This window comes from Cryptotermes secundus, unplaced genomic scaffold (genome assembly GCF_002891405.2).
Source record: "Cryptotermes secundus unplaced genomic scaffold, Csec_1.0 scaffold2107, whole genome shotgun sequence".
NCBI lineage: Eukaryota > Metazoa > Arthropoda > Insecta > Blattodea > Kalotermitidae > Cryptotermes > Cryptotermes secundus.
Genome location: NW_019728517.1, coordinates 37849 through 57905, shown reverse-complemented (window position 1 = coordinate 57905; position 20057 = coordinate 37849). Strand labels below are relative to the sequence as shown.

At 38.4% G+C, this 20057-nt stretch overlaps 1 protein-coding gene across 4 annotated transcripts in view; it reads left to right on the top strand.

The window, feature by feature from the left end:
* LOC111865275 (ubiquitin carboxyl-terminal hydrolase 10) overlaps nucleotides 1-20057 on the top strand; it is a 55939-nt gene that overhangs the window by 14275 nt on the left and 21607 nt on the right. For 3 of the 4 annotated variants that reach the window (XM_023853177.2, XM_023853174.2, XM_023853175.2), the window contains 3 exons: nucleotides 2536-2698; nucleotides 7675-7776; nucleotides 15771-17765. In XM_023853177.2, coding sequence (XP_023708945.1) covers nucleotides 2536-2698; nucleotides 7675-7776; nucleotides 15771-17765 — 2260 coding nt within the window. The remainder of the gene's footprint in view (nucleotides 1-2535; nucleotides 2699-7674; nucleotides 7777-15770; nucleotides 17766-20057) is intronic. The other variant, XM_023853176.2, reaches the window with a different exon arrangement.

Genomic DNA, 20057 nt, shown 5'->3' with positions numbered 1-20057 from the left:
GTGGAAGAAAATGGAATATGGAGGAAGAGGTATAACCATGAGCTATACAAACTATTTAATGAACCAGACATTATTGGATTTATAAAGGTGAAAAGGCTTGAATGGGCTGGACACGTAATATGTGCCAGCGAGAATAGAACCATCAAGCAAATGCTTAACACCAAACGAGAAGGAAATAGGAGAGTGGGAAGACCAAGATTAAGATGGGAAGAATGTGTGTGGCAGGACATAAGAATTTTGGGTGTAAAGAACTGGAGGAATGTAGCATCGAATGGAGAAGAATGGCGAGCAATCCTGAGGAAGGCCAGGGCTCACAAAGGGCTGTCATGCCAGTGATGATGATAATTGCACCCATGTTTCACATGCTGTTAGTTGCTGCCTTCATCGTTGATGGCCTTGTGGTGTGCACATACATCTAGGCTTGAATGGCTGATGAGTGTTATCTTTTTATGGATATTTTCTGCTTTATCTAGTTATGTTTGATGGCTCTAATTTTAGGAGCTTTCTGCTGTTTTAGATACTATTATTTATCCAGTTTTGAATTGCTTTTATATTCACTGGTTCTGGATTTCAGTGGTTTTCCATTTTCTCCATTTTGTATATTTGTTTGCATGTGATGTTTAATGCAGTTCCTTGATTCTTATCTTCTTATTTGATTTGGCCTTTTTGTCATGTAGCATTCTTCATGGTCCACATGCTGTTTGAATTGTTTCCTGTTTCTGCTAAGCTTTGTGATATCACCCATGTGAAGTTACAGAAAGCAGAGTGAACTATGTGCCAAATTCCACACTTGATATTCTTCACTTGTGGTCCACTTCATGCTGGTTTCTTGCTTAGCTTACTCTTGCATATTGAATAAGGAGACTGTATGTATTTCAGAAATTTTGGATGTCAGTATACTGTGCGGCATCATATTTAAGAAGATAAGAGCTCTTCCTAGCCACTGCTTTGAGAACCTCAAATCGTGGCAGGAGAAAATATGAAACAACCACTTAAACTTTGCCCCGAGTCTTGAAGTATGAGATATAGCACTGTTTTGCCTGAATGATCAGGCTTATTTTGATGAAAATAAAACTTCCAGGACACAATGCTGTGCAAATAAGGTTCACACATGAAGTGCCATTTTTTGTGTTGCCAAATAAAAATGTCACAACTATACAAATGTACAGCAATAAATGTTATAATTGGGAAGCCTGCCATTATTACTTCACGTTTAATTTTCTAAGTTTTTTGTAGGTTTAACCCCCATTTAATATTCCTCAGGTGGAATTTTTCATAATTTGCTGTTCAGTTTCAGTCAGTAATTTGAGTGTTAAATTTCCCTGACCTCAGATTTTCCCAAGTTTAGTGTTCATACTGACTGTTCCCAAAATAAATCTTTTTAAATTAGGTTGTCCCTATACATGATAATATGTAAACTTACTTTTCATTATCCATAAAACAGAATTTATTCATGAATGAAAACAGCCCTTCCTTGCCCACCCTGTATCACTTTACCAAAAAGAAACTGTACCCAAAAGTGAAAAGAAGCTTCTGCTTGTATAAGGTAGGCATCCCTGATACTGCTAAAATACCGTTGAATGTTAGGCACAAATTATATCAAAGGTATTCTTTAACCCTAAGCATTGAATGCTGGAGACAGCTGGTTTTGATCATTTTATGGATTGAACTGCATGTTTCAGCTTGTTGATCCCCATATTAACATAATATGTTACTGTTGGTAATACAAGTATATGGTTCAGCTCTTGGCACTGTTAACCAAGATATGATTTCAGATATGGGCAGTAACACATTGTTCAAAGCGGCCTCCGTAGTCTAGAGTTAACGTTCCCACCTCATAACTCATGGTATGCAGGTTCAAATACCTGGGGGAGGTCGTCGAATTTTTAAGGGCGGAAAAATTTAGGGGACAAGTCGTCCGGGAGGGACTTTAAGCTGTGTGTCCCGTGTCGTAACTTTACGGCATGTAAAAGAACCTCATATCCCCAAAGGGGATCACTGAGCCAAATTCCAGGACGTTTCCCGCCCAACAATAGTCTCTGAGGCCTCTGATAGATAGGGGAAGCATTATAGACACCGCTAAGCAAGTGACCGAACTCGCTTGCTCGGCCGGTCTGATGGTACGCACCATTTAGCGGTAGGGTATAGAGACTGGTAGAATATCATAGAGGGAAGCACAATAGATCAAACTGGTCGCGGTGCATGGGGAAACCCACCCTCTCTAAATAACTAACTATATTGTTCAAGTTGATACGTGAACTTTAACCTCTTTTTTTATGTTTATGTTCAGAAGAGGATATATGTAAAGAATTATCACAAATATACAGTATATAATGGCCAGTGTATATGTGTTCACTTGGATATGGACTAATTTCATGTGATAATGTGTGAATGGTGTTGTGGGTAAAGTGGTCGCTACTGTAGTTTTAAATGTGTGGCTTAGTTATGCATCGAGGCAAAAGTTTATGGACACAGGTGTAGAAACCACTGAAATATTTCTTATTTTTGTATCATTTGTTTTCTGTCTGCCTTCAGGAGATCCAATTCCTTGATCTGACAAATGCTGATGAAGAAGAATGTAATTTCCTCCAAACTACACTTTTCACGTGGAATCCAAACTTAAATTATCCAGAATTCCCATGGGGGGGACAGTCTGATCCTGCGTGCACTCGTGCAGAATGGAGACCTGCTTCTTATGGTAAATAACTTTAATTGTGTTTTACATTTTCCATGAAATTGTTTAATTCATATGTATTTGCTGTAACTGACTGTCAGATACAGTGTCCTGCTTTATTCGTACAACTGGTTTAGCCTTATGTATTTCAGATACTTCCAGAGGTTCATTATTGCCATGTTTTCCTAATAATATTATTAATGTTTAAGATATAAAATTGATCTGAACTTAACTCAGTCATATTCTTCAGTCCCATCTCCTGTGATATTGACATGCAATTATCATTGACAGTTGACTATCGGGGGTTCATAGAAGAAGATTTTTAACTGTCAGTTTTTATGGCAGTTTATATTAAATAAGATCTAAAAGTTTGTGGCAGTGGTACATTAATACAATATTATGTTTCTGGACATTATCCATCATCCTGTTTTTATCTAAAATACAATCCTGTTCATATTTAAAAACATTCCAGAGACGATTCTGTCTGTCTTCAGGTAGAACCTCAGTTGGGCCCAATCGATAGAGCTAGTCCCTGTCTCCAGACATCTGTACTGACAACAGATAGGGTATATAAGTCAAGCACTTTTGAGTCTAACCACCCACATGTAAAAAGGGGAAGTCATTCATAATTTAGTCATCCAAGCCAAGATGATATGTCAGGATCAGAATTATTTAAACAGTGAATTTAAGAACATAAGACATGGCCTGATGCAATCATCCTTCTTCAGATACAGTATACCAGGGCAGTGTCATTAACCAATATGTTAAGGGTATTTCTGAGAAATGCAGACACATTGAAAATCATTTCAATGTCAGGACCATTTTCAGAACTAAACATACACTCTGTTGAAAATTGGACAAGTTAGATAATCCCCGCAGTCAAATCATTGTGTGTACGACATCCCATGTGATTGTGACATGTATAGAAGTATGCATTAAGGAGCACAGATATAACCTGGCACAAGGTTTGCTTGAAGAATCAAAATTAGCTCAACATGCATGCAAAGAAGGTAACAAAATTTGTTGGAATGATGTGAGGGTCTTGTAGATTGAAGCAAACAGCACATACGGGAAATACAAGGAATCTTCCCACATGTATCTGATGGACCATCCTGTCAATGCAGCTTAGACGTCTCCCCCATCTGGACTCCCGTTATTACAGCAGAAGTAAAAAAAAAATACAACTTTGTTCAGTGTAGATTGAATGAGAAAATTTGTGTCTTTGTGTTGGTACCATATGGAGAATTTTTCTCTCCAGTGATGACTTGTTTTTTTATAGTTCTCTGGTGAAAGGCCTCATACATGTGGAGTTTTAATATTTTAAGGTTTTCTGAGCTCTCATAGATTGTTTTTGCTGTGCTTGGCTTGTATACCCTCTCTGGTGTTGGTACAGATGTCCAGAGATAGGGACTAGCTCTATCAGTTGGGCCCAACTGTGTAGGTTTTTTACCTGAAAATGGAGACAGAGTCCGGCCACCAAAACGTCCTGTTTTAATTTTACCTTTTATTTCGACATTATTAATACTTTCAAAATACTTTGTGAAGATCTTAAAATATGTTTTACTTATCGTAGCTCAGGAAAGACAAAGATCCCTTGATATGATGTCTAAAATATTTGCAAATGCAACTGAAACTTATGAGAAAGGCAAATAACTGTACTTGATGGTGAAAGATAGTAAGTAGGAACTGTTAGGTCTCTAAAGAAGGGTGTTTCTGTGTTCTCTATACTGCATCAGTTGTTGGTATATGTGGGAATTGCTGTTCCATTGTCTGTAACTACTTATGCTCTTGAGATCAGTTCTCTGTTCACTCATTACTTCACAGCAGCACCACTGCACTGCACTGCACTTATTTCACTTGACTGAGCTGAATGGAAAACTGACTCACTCACTGTATACTTGTACTCCTTTTTATGTCATCCATAAGGAAAGGTCAAGAATGTTCTTGGGCAACATAGGTTTTCATCATCAGTGGTTCGGTTATCTGGACATTCCAAAAGGGGGATCTTGATGTTTCTGTAGGACGAGACATGTGCAATCCAGGTGATGCAATCCCACCACACATAGTCCCTGCAAAAATTAGTCTCCGTACCATTTCACCCATTCCGACCAATTTGGTGTGGTGGTAATGAGCTGCCCTGGGGAGATTTAAGATACCTTGAAACGCTTGCCATAATTTTTGGAACCCCAGAAAAATACTTTTTTGCTTATTGTTTCAGAACCATACATCCTAGAGTGTTAAGGTGTTTTGAATTTCATAGACCTTAGAAAACAAAAGCAGAAAACTGACCATATTCTATATATCTGTTGTTCTTTGAGATACATAAATTTAAATTTTCCAAGAATATCGAAGAGTATAGAAATCTGTAAAAACAGAGGTTTACATAATGATGAATTAGTTAATTTTCTTAAAATTGTATTGCTTTATTCTCTGTCATGTGTTTGATATGCCCAGCTTGTGCTGGGTATGTCTGTTTCAATTTACTGTTGAAAGATAATGTGTACCTCTTGCATTGTCATTGGCACATTGCAGACACTGAATTCATACTCCTACTGGACTCTCTGCATTGGCTGAAGGGTACATTTTCATAATTTTTACCCTCAGTGTCCAGCATTGTTTTCTGATGCATGAGAACTTCCTGCACAGCAGTTTTAACAAGTATGCTGCCAGCCTAATTGGCTGATGTCCCCAGATCATGTCCTGTGGGTGAGTTTTAGTATCTGTCTTGCAGAATAGCGGGATCTTTTGAAACTTATCCTTCTTGCATTGCAGCGATTTCAGAATGTTATGTTGTGCATAAACATGCAAGTTGCTTATAAACCCAAACACAGATGTCCATTAATTGTAGGCATGGGTGAGACTGAGTCCCTGGATACAGCAGCCTCAGGCCTGTTGTACCTGCCCTTGATGATGAGTATGGTGCATTGGTGGAATGGCAATTAGTGGGGGGGGAACCATATTGCCTGGAGAAGAGTATGTGTCAGTGTCACTTTATCCACCCCAAATTCCAAATGGGCTACCATAGGATTGAACTCAAACCTCTGTGGTGAGAAGCTGGAGGCTAGTAATGTGGCTTATGTTATGACCTACGGATGTACATTAATATTTGAATTTATTTTCTGTTTACTGTCCATGCAACAGTATTAAGATTTAAAAATTGAATCGTTTTAAAATTTGTCACTACACTATGTGCGTCTAAAATTTTCACAGCACTATCTGTATTCGCCTTTATCCAGCAAACCATGTGTGGTACGAAGTTGTACAGAATGTTGCATGACATGCAGTCAGTAGGAAGAAACATCAGCCAGAACTAGTCCTAGCACCAGAAACTTGCCAAGACATCCAAACAAGACTCTTTGAGTTGGAAATATTGTGGAAATCACAGATGGCGAACTTGTATTACAGAATTTATGTCGTTATGAAATAATGCAACAGTGGACGAACACCACTCTCAGAAGTTGTATTGTGTAATAAGTAATTTTAATTTTCAGCATACTTTTTTTCCCTTTTGTGTAATTTATTTTTTGTTTCCATTTGCTGAAGACTTTTTTTTTTTTTTNTTTTTGTGAGAATTGACAGAGCCTTTATTTAGGTGATGTAGTAGCAGTCATGTTTGTTGGAGAGAAGCTGAACTGTGACCTGAATCTTGCTCTACACACCACCAGTGGCAACAAAGCCGCAAATGAAGGAGCAAACCTCTCTGTGTCATGCATGAATGTGAATGGACACTTCTGTATGCAAGCAGTGGTCCAACTTCTTTCAGTTTTGAGATGCTACTTTAATTCTTGACCAGTATGTTTGAACTGTACTCTTGTTGATTGAAATAAGATTACCTTGTAATTTTATATTCACATCCACAAAAATATAGTTACATACTTGAAGGCTAGATCTCATCATCAAGAGTAATGGATACAAATCCTGATGGTCATAGAGACAGCTCTGCGTGTTAATTATGACCCATATATTGTTGCTAATCATCTGAAGATTTTAATTGTGGGAAATGTTCCCAGTGTAAATGTGCTTTTGATCGTTGTAGTTTTGCAGGATTGCCCATGTTTGCAGCCCTTCATTACGATTCGTGTCATGGTTCTATGAGTGTTTAAACTAATTGTCATTGTGTCCTCTTTTGTGGAGTGGCCTGATATAGAGGAAAATGAGGTACATTTTTCACTCAAGATGGCATTCAAGTTCCAAATTGTTGTGATTAAATGCACGCCAAGGCACGTGGGACCACGTAGATAGCCTATGGATGTACTGTATGTTAAAGCAGGAATAAATTGATGCTCTTTTTCCTTAAACATTATCAAGAGGCAGGTGCTTGGTGGACGTTGGATAGCAGTATGTCTGTACAGGACATTTTTTTCTTCTGCCTTTAAGAGTTTGGATAATTTCTCATAAGGACTATCTACTTGTAGATATTAAATGAACTGTGCTATATATAAGGCTTTGTACATCTGCTATAGTATACTTATTTTCTCCGAGATATGTTTGCTTTGGTAGAGCACATTCAGCTTTCCTTGTGCTCAACGTTTTTCATCTGGTGTCTTGGTCGTTTACTCAAAAAAGGCTCTGGCCCCACCATTGTAAAAACAAATCCTTTCTTTTATTTTCAGGAAGTTTATGTTTATTGATACGTACCTGTTGGTAATACTAATTGTTAATTGAAGAAGGGAGGTCTTATTTTTACAGCCTTTATGTCCCATCCAACCGACTGTCAAGTCCCTGTTGAGAAATGCTGCACCAAAGGATACTGCTCAAGTTAATTTTAATTTGGTCTTGTGGCAGTTTTCTAACCATTTGTACCTTACAGTTCCAGTTTTTATAATACTTTGACCATTTCATGCATATCCAGCCCAGGATATGTTTGGAACTATGTTTTACTTGTTTGTGGTTAGATATTCTTTTGTGTAGGTAGTTGCTGCATATTCAGATATCTCAACCTATAGATCATTATATTGAACAGATCTGACCAGAATTTTTTTTTTTTCCATTCTCGATAGCTGTGGCCCCCATCCCCCACCCCACTCTCAGGGGTGTCTTCCTTCCCCCACCACTGTATGCCCCAGCAGCTCCAGCTCTGGGTCTAGTGTCTACGGTTACAGGTAAAAATGCAACATTGGTTCAGAATGGTGTAAATATTATAACCCTGTAGTGTTTTGTCTGAATACTTAATTGAGTGAATTTGCATGTATCAGTTGTGGGCAAACTTGTAATGGCTGTATATTGGGAACTTAATAGCAGTGATTGTTGCATATAATCACAAGGCCATACAGAACATTATGATTGCTGTGGGAAGGCAGATGTAAACATGATCTGCAGGCATGTCTTAACATGTTTCATAGCTAATGTTTTTGATATTACCACTTTCGATTACTGAGCACATTGAAATCTGAATATTTCTGTGTAAAATGTGAGGTTGCAGCTTCCAGCACATTCTGGGTGCTAGGTAGGGCTGCATTTGTCAGTGTCACAAAGTGGTGTCTGAATGAAGGAAGAGAGATTTTGTGTGTTAGTGTTACATGAAATCTGTTACGACAATTTTGGCTCAAGTACAGGAGGGATCTGTAAATTCTTGGTTGGTGCAAGTGTTGTGTGAACAAAGGGTCGAGATCAACAGGGGTAACCATGACACTTTTCTTCTGGGGAGTTGATAAGGACAGGTATGTCCCTCTGTTGCTAGCAACATTGGAAGAGCTGAGGACAAAGCTCAGAGAGGCTTGTGCTAAAATTTGATCAGAGTGTGGTCCAAGAAATATGGCAGGAGGTTAAACTATTATTATTATTATTATTATTATTATTATTTTGCTCCAGGCACATCTTTGATGATGAAAATTTGATTGCAAAATGTGAGGCACAAATCCATGGTGTAAAGTTTCTATAAATGTCCAGCGTACCAACACTGTGATTCTTGTTGTCTACCAGACTTCGTGCCACTTTGTGAAGTGCAGGCATCTTGATGTCAGTCAAATCAAGTAGTGGTTGGATTTTTGTTTGATTAAAATAATCTGTTACTCATTTTATATATAATTGTGCATGCACATTAAATTGTTTATTAACTCTCTGCAAAACCCTCTGCAGAAATTTGCCCATTCTTCCTGTTAATCCCAGGAAAGGTAGTAAGGGGTGTCTCCAGCAATTCTGCCAGGCAACCCTTAAAAAATAAGTCTTAAGAATATACAACCCTACTGCTTGCAACAAAATCCTCCTTAAGAAGCTGATAGTTGTTCAGCCACTCAACAAATTTTCTGCTCACAACAGTAGACTACAATTCCATGGAAAGTGCTGTGTCCACAGCACTCAGCCCCTGTTTTGGAAGAACTTCCTGCTTTCAGAATTGAGCTGTACAGATACGTTAAGATACTGTTATGTGATGGACTTGCCTTACCAAAAATTTTTGAAGTCTAATTCTGTGCCTATGTAACAGACTGTTGCTCATTATATGTCACTAAAGGCTGTCTCAATGTGTGCACACTTTTAAGTGGTCTGTGTATGTATTTGAATTACAGTGGCAGCTGTAACACTTGTTCATATTTTGTGAAGTTTTGAACTTTCAGTAGTATTCACTTAAAGCAGAAATCCCTTTAGTCACTTAGAGGTGCACTAATATTTCTGGTTTGACCACAGCTGGTTCATGCATATGCATGTATGAATGTTCAGGGTTAAGTCAGCCTTGGTACTATGTGTCATTTGTACTGTTTTGATTTTTTTACATGATTTTGCTTTTTCTGCTGAATGTGTGCTCGTTTCTTGAACAGTAATGCTGCACTGAAGAACCTCAAACTTTGTGACATGTTCTGTGACTCTGTCATCTTGAATGAAAATAGTGTGAGCTGAAAGTAATATTTGTTTGTTTTGAGGTTCTCACAGCTGTGACTGAAGAGTTATATCTTAAGGTATATTATTCTGTGTAGTCAGGAGAACATCAGCTGATAGTTGAACAGGAACATGACTCTTTTATCATCAGGGTACAAGTGAGCCAAGCAAGAAACTAGGATGTAGCAGCAGCAATAAGGCTCACAGAAGTTAGAGTTCTTTTAAGCATTTTGTTTTGGTTACTGGAATATTTACTTTTAAATAGGAGTGAAATTAAAGTTTAATATTTAATGTGATACAGAATTGTAATCGTCACTGCAAGATGAATTCTATCGCATTGGTGATGGGCTACATTGTTTACCGTAATTCTGTGGCCAATGGTGACATTAATTCTTTTACAAATGCTACTTTTCTGTAGTTTCTTCCTCAGTATTTGGTGTTAAGAACTCCACGATATTCTTCTTGGAGTACAGAAAGTTTGTAGATGTGTAATGTGTATATTTCTTCTTGCGGGATTTGAGGTTTTTGTGGTGGTGGTGTTGGTGGTAGTTATGAAGAGTTATGTTTTCTAGGTTATAACAGCATGTACAATGAAAGTCAGTTGACATTTTGGAGGAAAATGTTGCCACCATCTTCAGGATTGAGGAGTAAACCAAGCAAAAGCTAGTATGAAGCAAGCATCCTTGACTTGCTCTTCAGCCCTGAAGGTGGAGATTCCTCCAAAACATTGGTTGACTTTTACCAGACTACACAGTGTGACAGTTAAGTTCCCGAACTAAAGCCATAAAAACCCACACAAAAAAAAAGATGACTAATGTTTATTAATACCATCACTCAATATAGTCCCTGCCCGCTTCCACACAATGTTTAAAATGTTCATACAACGAATCAAATGCCCGAGAAAATGCTTCTTCTCGTATCACCGTCAGTTCTCTCGTCACAGTCTGTTGGATCGATGAAACAGTCTTGAATCTTGTCCATTTCATCGTAGTTTTAATTTAAGGGGAAAAAATCTACCAGCAGGAAACCAGGGAAGTAGGGTGGATNTATTATTATTATTATTTTGCTCCAGGCACATCTTTGATGATGAAAATTTGATTGCAAAATGTGAGGCACAAATCCATGGTGTAAAGTTTCTATAAATGTCCAGCGTACCAACACTGTGATTCTTGTTGTCTACCAGACTTCGTGCCACTTTGTGAAGTGCAGGCATCTTGATGTCAGTCAAATCAAGTAGTGGTTGGATTTTTGTTTGATTAAAATAATCTGTTACTCATTTTATATATAATTGTGCATGCACATTAAATTGTTTATTAACTCTCTGCAAAACCCTCTGCAGAAATTTGCCCATTCTTCCTGTTAATCCCAGGAAAGGTAGTAAGGGGTGTCTCCAGCAATTCTGCCAGGCAACCCTTAAAAAATAAGTCTTAAGAATATACAACCCTACTGCTTGCAACAAAATCCTCCTTAAGAAGCTGATAGTTGTTCAGCCACTCAACAAATTTTCTGCTCACAACAGTAGACTACAATTCCATGGAAAGTGCTGTGTCCACAGCACTCAGCCCCTGTTTTGGAAGAACTTCCTGCTTTCAGAATTGAGCTGTACAGATACGTTAAGATACTGTTATGTGATGGACTTGCCTTACCAAAAATTTTTGAAGTCTAATTCTGTGCCTATGTAACAGACTGTTGCTCATTATATGTCACTAAAGGCTGTCTCAATGTGTGCACACTTTTAAGTGGTCTGTGTATGTATTTGAATTACAGTGGCAGCTGTAACACTTGTTCATATTTTGTGAAGTTTTGAACTTTCAGTAGTATTCACTTAAAGCAGAAATCCCTTTAGTCACTTAGAGGTGCACTAATATTTCTGGTTTGACCACAGCTGGTTCATGCATATGCATGTATGAATGTTCAGGGTTAAGTCAGCCTTGGTACTATGTGTCATTTGTACTGTTTTGATTTTTTTACATGATTTTGCTTTTTCTGCTGAATGTGTGCTCGTTTCTTGAACAGTAATGCTGCACTGAAGAACCTCAAACTTTGTGACATGTTCTGTGACTCTGTCATCTTGAATGAAAATAGTGTGAGCTGAAAGTAATATTTGTTTGTTTTGAGGTTCTCACAGCTGTGACTGAAGAGTTATATCTTAAGGTATATTATTCTGTGTAGTCCGGAGAACATCAGCTGATAGTTGAACAGGAACATGACTCTTTTATCATCAGGGTACAAGTGAGCCAAGCAAGAAACTAGGATGTAGCAGCAGCAATAAGGCTCACAGAAGTTAGAGTTCTTTTAAGCATTTTGTTTTGGTTACTGGAATATTTACTTTTAAATAGGAGTGAAATTAAAGTTTAATATTTAATGTGATACAGAATTGTAATCGTCACTGCAAGATGAATTCTATCGCATTGGTGATGGGCTACATTGTTTACCGTAATTCTGTGGCCAATGGTGACATTAATTCTTTTACAAATGCTACTTTTCTGTAGTTTCTTCCTCAGTATTTGGTGTTAAGAACTCCACGATATTCTTCTTGGAGTACAGAAAGTTTGTAGATGTGTAATGTGTATATTTCTTCTTGCGGGATTTGAGGTTTTTGTGGTGGTGGTGTTGGTGGTAGTTATGAAGAGTTATGTTTTCTAGGTTATAACAGCATGTACAATGAAAGTCAGTTGACATTTTGGAGGAAAATGTTGCCACCATCTTCAGGATTGAGGAGTAAACCAAGCAAAAGCTAGTATGAAGCAAGCATCCTTGACTTGCTCTTCAGCCCTGAAGGTGGAGATTCCTCCAAAACATTGGTTGACTTTTACCAGACTACACAGTGTGACAGTTAAGTTCCCGAACTAAAGCCATAAAAACCCACACAAAAAAAAAGATGACTAATGTTTATTAATACCATCACTCAATATAGTCCCTGCCCGCTTCCACACAATGTTTACATTGCTCATACAACGAATCAAATGCCCGAGAAAATGCTTCTTCTCGTATCACCGTCAGTTCTCTCGTCACAGTCTGTTGGATCGATGAAACAGTCTTGAATCTTGTCCATTTCATCGTAGTTTTAATTTAAGGGGAAAAAATCTACCAGCAGGAAACCAGGGAAGTAGGGTGGATGGGATAACATGGGGATCCGTTATTTTGCGAAAAGTCAGAAACAGCGCTCAAAGAATGAGCAGGTGCATTGTCATGCAGAGGATATCAGGACCCACTTTCCTGAAACTTAGGCCAAATGTGATTAACTTGAGTAATCAATCTCTTAATCACTTCTGTATAAAATTTACCATTTGTGGTCTTTTTCAGGCACAGATGAATGATGCCTTTTAGCATCAAAGAAGTCAACATTGTTTTCACCCACAACTTTTCAATTCCCACTTTCTGAGATTTGAACCTTTTATGTCATTCAAATGCACTTATTATCGATAAACATTCTTCACCTTACGCACTTTTCAGCATTTCAGATGTTTCAGTAACTGTTTTAATTTTACACAAAACTTAATCACTGCTCTTTGTTCCATTTTGGAATCTTTGACACAATGAAAAAACTAAATTCATCAAAACAGTTGCATTCCTCGTATGCATCAACCAAGCAAGTTGAAACTTGCACATCATATAAATGAACATTATTTCTAACTAGTCCCTTTCATCCCCAATAGATGGCATTAGTAGTATTACTATAATAGCGTTAGTTCAAGAACTTTATTGTCACATTGTGTACGTGCTAGAAGATAGAACTCTTCAGGATTAGATAATTTTGGAACTCCTGCTTCATGTTGGTTTCTTGCTTTTATAAATCTTGGACCTTGAAGATGGAGGTGATATCACTTGACTCTCTGCAGACTACTCAGTGGAATATTCCAGAAGATAGGAGTTTGCATATTATTTTTCTTTTCATATTCCCTATTATGAGTCTTTCAAATGAAATTGTGTGCTTCCGGGGTGAACATGCTTAAAATGCCCTTTCAGAGAAGGACAAGGGGAGACTAGAGCAGCACAACCGGACACCTATTCGTTAACACACATTCTAAAATAATGCTAGTAGTGGTAACTTTTATTAAGATGCATGTAAATAATTGTACATAAAATACTTCTTAGTTTTATCCATCTGTGGTGTTGTGTCTAGGCAACCATGATCATTTTTATGGTGCATATTGTTATCTGTGTCATTGCTGTTCATTTTCTTCTGTACATAATGTTATCTGTGTCCATCACTGTTTCCAAGCATGTTCTGCAACAAGGAATTGGAAAAATATGCCTGTTGCCTTTGCCATGTATTTGTTGGTCTGTGTGTAACAAGTCAAGGACTGGTGAATGGATTTAATGAAATTTGATGAGGGTGAGTTTCATTGAGATTTGTCAGGTCACACTTGAGCTAAAAAGGGACATTAATGGGCTTTATATAAGGATCTTCATTTGATTCTTTGCACATTGTAAGTCATCAAATATTTATCACAACCAAACAATAGTTGTGGAAGAAAATATTCTACTCTCACTGTGATGTGGGGGAAACCCCAGACTGTCTTCTGCTATTGCCAGGACTTAGGTGAGATAACCCCAGACTACATTCCATTGGTTTATTGGTTGGTTTTATGTGCAACACTTTGACAATTAAGTCATTTGTGATTTTAACCTCAGCTGGTTGGCATATTCATAACTCATTTTCTATTTGGACACCACTTGGGTGAGTTAAATTACCAGAATACCTCAGTTGGTTTAAGTGATTTCAGTTTTGTTTCCACTCTTGTCCACCAGAGGTCTCCACATGCAAGTGGTTACATTGGCATCAAGGACCAGAGTAAGGAACTCTGTGGGCAATTAAAATATGGTGTATAATCATGCTTTCACTCATCTCTTACCATGAGTGAAAGGTTCTTTTATGTGCCTTAAATACAGGCCTGGGATAGATGAGTGTGAACCAGTGAACCTTGGTTCCAATGGCAAGCATGTTACCACTAGACCACCAAGGTAAATTGGAATGTTGGTAGGGTATGAGTCGGAGAGTTTTGCTGCGGTATTGGAGAAAACACAATTTTATGCTGTTGCTAAGATACAAGAGAAGACCCAAAGTGGGAAAAGCCCAAGTATCTGCTCCTGTTGCTAGATTTGTTATAAATTTATGTTTCTTGTATGTATGTATGACACACAAATGCCCTGTAGATTTGCTGATACCCAAAGCAGTATGCGCCTGTAATTGTTTCATTGCATGGCAGCTGTTTAATGCATAAAGTGATCTCTGTTGTGTAATGGTAGTAAATAATAGATAAGGTTGTGATGTCATTCTTTTACACTTTTTGTGTCCTTTCAGTGAGAACATGTATCCATAAGATTACCCTAATATGTAAACAGTTCCATTATTTCAGTGTAGTCTACTGTGAGAAAAATCCTGATGTCTTAAATTACATGTCACTAGTGAGGAAACTTCTTTCATATCCTTTAGTTGGGAACGTGTGACGTTGATTTTCAGGCCTTGTAATGGCTGATAACTAAATTAGTAACATGAGCTATTTTTCATTTTGGATCAATTTGTTGGCTTTATATTTTAGTGATTTTTTATTATTGCTTTCCGTTGATTACCCCTCAGGAAGATTCCCAGTACTTATTTCTGTTAGAGGCTGAGTTGACCCCAGGGCCAAAATGTGGCTGGAAGGATTAGGTTATTGAAAAATTCACTCACCTCATCGGGAATTGAACCCGTGACCTTCCTGCTTGTAGCATAGTGCCTCAACCAACTATGCATTATGTTAAATGTGAAAATAAATATTGGTACTTACATGTGAAGTGGTGGCCCAAATAATTTTAAAAGTTACCACCGTGTTGTCTCCCACGTTAGACAAAACTGAAAGCCTGTTTTACACTTGTTATAAGAGGTGGATTCTAATGTTAAACTTTGTGTCTTGTTTTTACAAACTGAGGTTGCCGACTCTAATTGGTGGTTGAAATGATGGTAACTTCAGTTTCTTGGGTTATCCACTAATATGCAAGTACCAGTGTTTTTCATATTTGGTTCATATCTGTGTATTGATCATACTGCATGCTGATAGTCTGAACTTTCATGGTATTTTATTGCTTGGTACTTTTGATTGAACTGATAGTAAGGTATACAAGAATAATTTTACCTAAGAGAGAGGTAGTAACAGGAAAATGGAGAAAAGAGCATAATATGGAAAACTGAAATAAGTTTCCATATTTTTGAGGCTTAGTCTGCTGACTGAAGTTATAGATTATACACATACAGCTAGCCCTTTTTCTTGTTGCAGATTGTAAAATTGTTTCTTTACAGGACCAGGGGAACCCATAGATAGTCCCAGTGAAGTGACTGCAGTATTGGAAGGGGGTGATGGTGATTCTGCAGCTACACAGAACTCTCCTTCCCCTGCAGCCCCACGGATTGGCGATGTCTCCCAGGATCCTCAAAATTTGGGTGGTCCAGGTTCAATGTATACTGACCCTTCTGTTATGTCAGTACCTACATCAGTCCCAGCACCAGTTCCACCATCAGTGATGACAACAATGTATCATCATCAGATTGTGTCTGGTTTGCCCCTCTCCAATGTGTATGTTGGGAATGTAACAGCCAATGTGAATGTACATGGCTACATGAGTGCATATCCACATATATCCCCACAACAAGTGTACCCATCTGAGGTTTCTCAGGAGTCTCCTAATCCTGTCAGGAATGGGGGTCGAGAAGCACGGCGTGGTCGTTCAAATAAGCCAAGTGGCAAACGTGTGGATGGTCAGTATGGGGACAGGAACTCTTCTGGCAGGCATTCTCAGGAAGTTTTGCAGGTGCAACAATCTCCACTGGTGGATTCACCTCCAGGAAATTCAAACTTACCACAACAAGGTTTTACCCAATTTTTTCCCATCAATCCAATGCATCCATATCAGCCACCATATTATAGTCCTTCAACTCCCACTCATCCTGCGCCACATCTCCCCCACCCATCAGCCCAACATGCAACTGGAACTCCCATTTATCTGCCTAGTCATGCAATATACCCAGCAGCAATGTATGGAACATACCCACCACACCAACAGCCACCTGGGGGTCCCCCCATCATGTCCTTTGCAGCTTTGCCAACTACCCCAGTGCCTACCACAGAGACCTCTATGCTTGGCGCTTTCCAAGCAGAAGGCAGTAACACTGAAGAACAAATGACAGCCCCAACCAGAAACAAAGAGATTGAACTTGGAGAAGCACATATGCATCGACAAAAGTTGTCTCCGTCTTCTGTGCGTGGCACAATGTTTCAGCCACAGCAACTACCAGAAGCGTGTCCTCCATCAGAAGTACTGGCAAGTAGTGCACACAGCAACACAAAGCCTGTAAGTTACCAGCAGCAGCAGAGTGAGGAAGAAGACTTTAACCAGACAGACTTAGTGAATACTGTAGTTGTAAATAATAGCAACATTGTAACAGAACCCCCACCATTCGTTGATCCCAAACAAAGTGGTGATGTAGATTCAATAAATAGGAACTTGCCACATTCAACGGGTCATAACAGTTTCATCAAAAACGATCTGCCACCTGAATTTGTGCCAGAAAAAGTTACAGTTTCAAGTCATGATGTTTTTGTTGACAGTAATGTATCATTTATTCCGGCATCCAGGATAAATGTTAGTGAGATGAGTGCTAATGAAAGTGTAGTAGTGAGTGATTCAGATTCAAAGAGAGAGACAGCAGTCGTTAGTGACGTTAATCTTCCCTCATCTGTGGAAAAGTGTCATATTACAGATGTAAAATCTCCTTTACCTCATGTTGATGTTGTTATGTCACCAGTAACGGCTCCAAAATCAACACATGGACTACTAGTAGACAGTGTTGCAGCATCCTTTCCTAGCAGCCCCCAACCTGTAAGTACTTCCATTGATGTACATCAGGATAGTGGACAAAGCATAACAGCACTACCTCCATCTAGTCATCCCATTGATGTGCCAAGCACTGCAGTGGTGACGACTAGTCAGAAATCGTGGGCAAGTTTGTTCAAGCCAAGTACCACAATTGATGGAGGAATGATGATGACTACAGGATCTCCAGCCAATAGGACTTCACCTGGCAACAAGCCCCTAGCATGTGTAAGACCATTCCAGAATGCCGTTCCTGTTACTACTGATGGCTCTAACAGGGTTTCTGAGGGATCTTCAGCATTGCAGTCAGTGTCACCTGCTGTAAGTCCTGGAGTCAGCACTGCATGTGGGGACAATGTTAACAGTTACCCCCAGTTGCCTTCTCCGTCTTCAACTGATGACCCACATCTGTACCAACTAGGAGGTGGGTGGATTTTCTTCATCTGCAACCAGTCCTTGGTTTTATGCCAAAAGTAAGAATTCACGACAGTCGTAAGTGGATAACATGTGCATTCTGTCTTGTTTTTTGGTTATTAATAGAAGCTGAATTTCATGTTCAGGATTTCCCAGGTATATGTGATGCAGTGTAAACTTAGGTGCCTTAAACTGGAAGTTTGCTGTGGCTTGACATTTGCACTGTGAGATGCAGCTTCCATTTAAGGGTTTTAGGGTTCAGATTTATTTTCCTCAATAGAAAACATGAAGTGAGAAATTTTCCTCAAACTGAATAGAGTTTTTTGATCAACTACTTGTGGTTTTATTTGAAAGGTGGTATATTCTAAAGGTGATAAAATGGTGTTTAACCCTTTCGCGCGGTCATTTAAATTCCGCGGCTGCGTCTCCTGCGGTAATATATTCAGCCGACCATTTAAATTTTGCTCGAAAATTATTTATTCATCATTGTTCTTAAATTCTATGAGATAGGAACATGAAACTTTCACTAAAATGATCTTAAATTGTGGTTTTATAACCTTACCTTATAATATGGGAGCCCTGTATCTCGGCCATGGGTGCAGGTTGTTTAGTATTTGAGCAGTGAATGGTACGCCTTGAAGGATGAAACTTTCANACAGTACAGCTAGAAACCGCTCGCCAGAACCACAGGAACTTTGCTGCAAGACAGGCATATGTAACGATGTCTTGGCGCAGATAAAGTCGTGTCTTATTTATACTCTGTTCTACTGACAACAGGCCAGCGAAAAATCTAACAATCTACAGCAAAACCATCAATTATTATGGGCGTTATAACATAGGTGTGCAGCTGAACGAAACATACACGTCGAACCCCCCCAGACGATTTAAATCCCTGACGAAACATACACGACGAACCACGGCAACGGGTTAATATTGTTACATGTAGGGCGTTAGGCTTGGTCGGTATAGTTTGCTTGTCACAATATTTAAGACAGTTTATCACATAATTACAGCAACTGAACTCTTTCAGACATAGTAATATTGGGAAAGCATTATGCTGGCACTGTTTATAGTTAATTTGTAGCTTACTTTCCACCTTTAAGGCAAAGGAAAGGTAAGCTGCTGCTTTGTGTGTCTTCCTTTCAGTTTCGGACCAATCGTCCAAATTTCACAAAATGTGTTGTGCAGCAAATTTCATAATATAAATACTAACAAGACATATGTACAGATTTGTAAAGTGGGTGCAACAGTAGGGTCTAAAAATTCTCTGATAATTGGTTTTCAAAAAGTATGTGACCTCATTTTTTTAGATTATAATAGCACAAAATAATCTGAAAAATGTTATTTGGGGATGCATATGAACCAATAACTAATGAATTGTTGGACCCATGGAATATAAAATTCAGTATGAAGATATATGATAAACATTGTACAAATTGTAAATGTAATATTGTTTTAAAGTCAGACATTACAGAGATTGCAACTACAGAACATAGGGTTATGTCTGATAAAAATAATATAATCAGTGTAATAAGTTATAAAATTATATTTAAGCATCCTGTTGCACTCTACACAATAAATGACACAAATTCCGTCCCAAGTGCAAACAATATATATTATATGTCTTTGATCTTGTTCTTTCTACACTACATGTTTCGGCCTCTATCGGCCATCATCAGGTGNTAAAAACATCATAACTAAAGATTTTTAAAGTGCTACTAGAAGAATATCAAATTTGACGTGTGCAACATAATCTACATACCAGACACATATCAACGGTGTAGATGTTGATAATACGAAGAATGCGACATTGTGTTTTTAAATGTTAAATTTTAGACCGGGTTCAGTGTGGCAGCAACGTTAAGAGTATACACCTGATGATGGCCGATAGAGGCCGAAACATGTACTGTAGAAAGAACAAGATCAAAGACGTATAATATATATTGTTTGCACTTGGGACGGAATTTGTGTCATTTATTGTAATAAGTTATTTTCAAAAGGAAATTAACAGTAATTCTTATCCACAATATATCTACAGTTGTGAGTAATGAATAAAATTCACTTCTGGGATTCTAAACTCACAGTGCTCACAAGGTTAGTGTGTTAACCCATTGACTACAATGCATTTCATTGATGGAGTACAAATTGTCATTACCTCTGGACAATGTAGCATGTAGAACCCTTGCTATGCAAAGATCATTAGATGGGTGATTATATCAGACCCATTTCTGGGCAACGACTCAGTTGTGGGAACTTAGACTAGTCCTTCAGTCACACAGACAGACAGCTCCTTTCCTTTCAG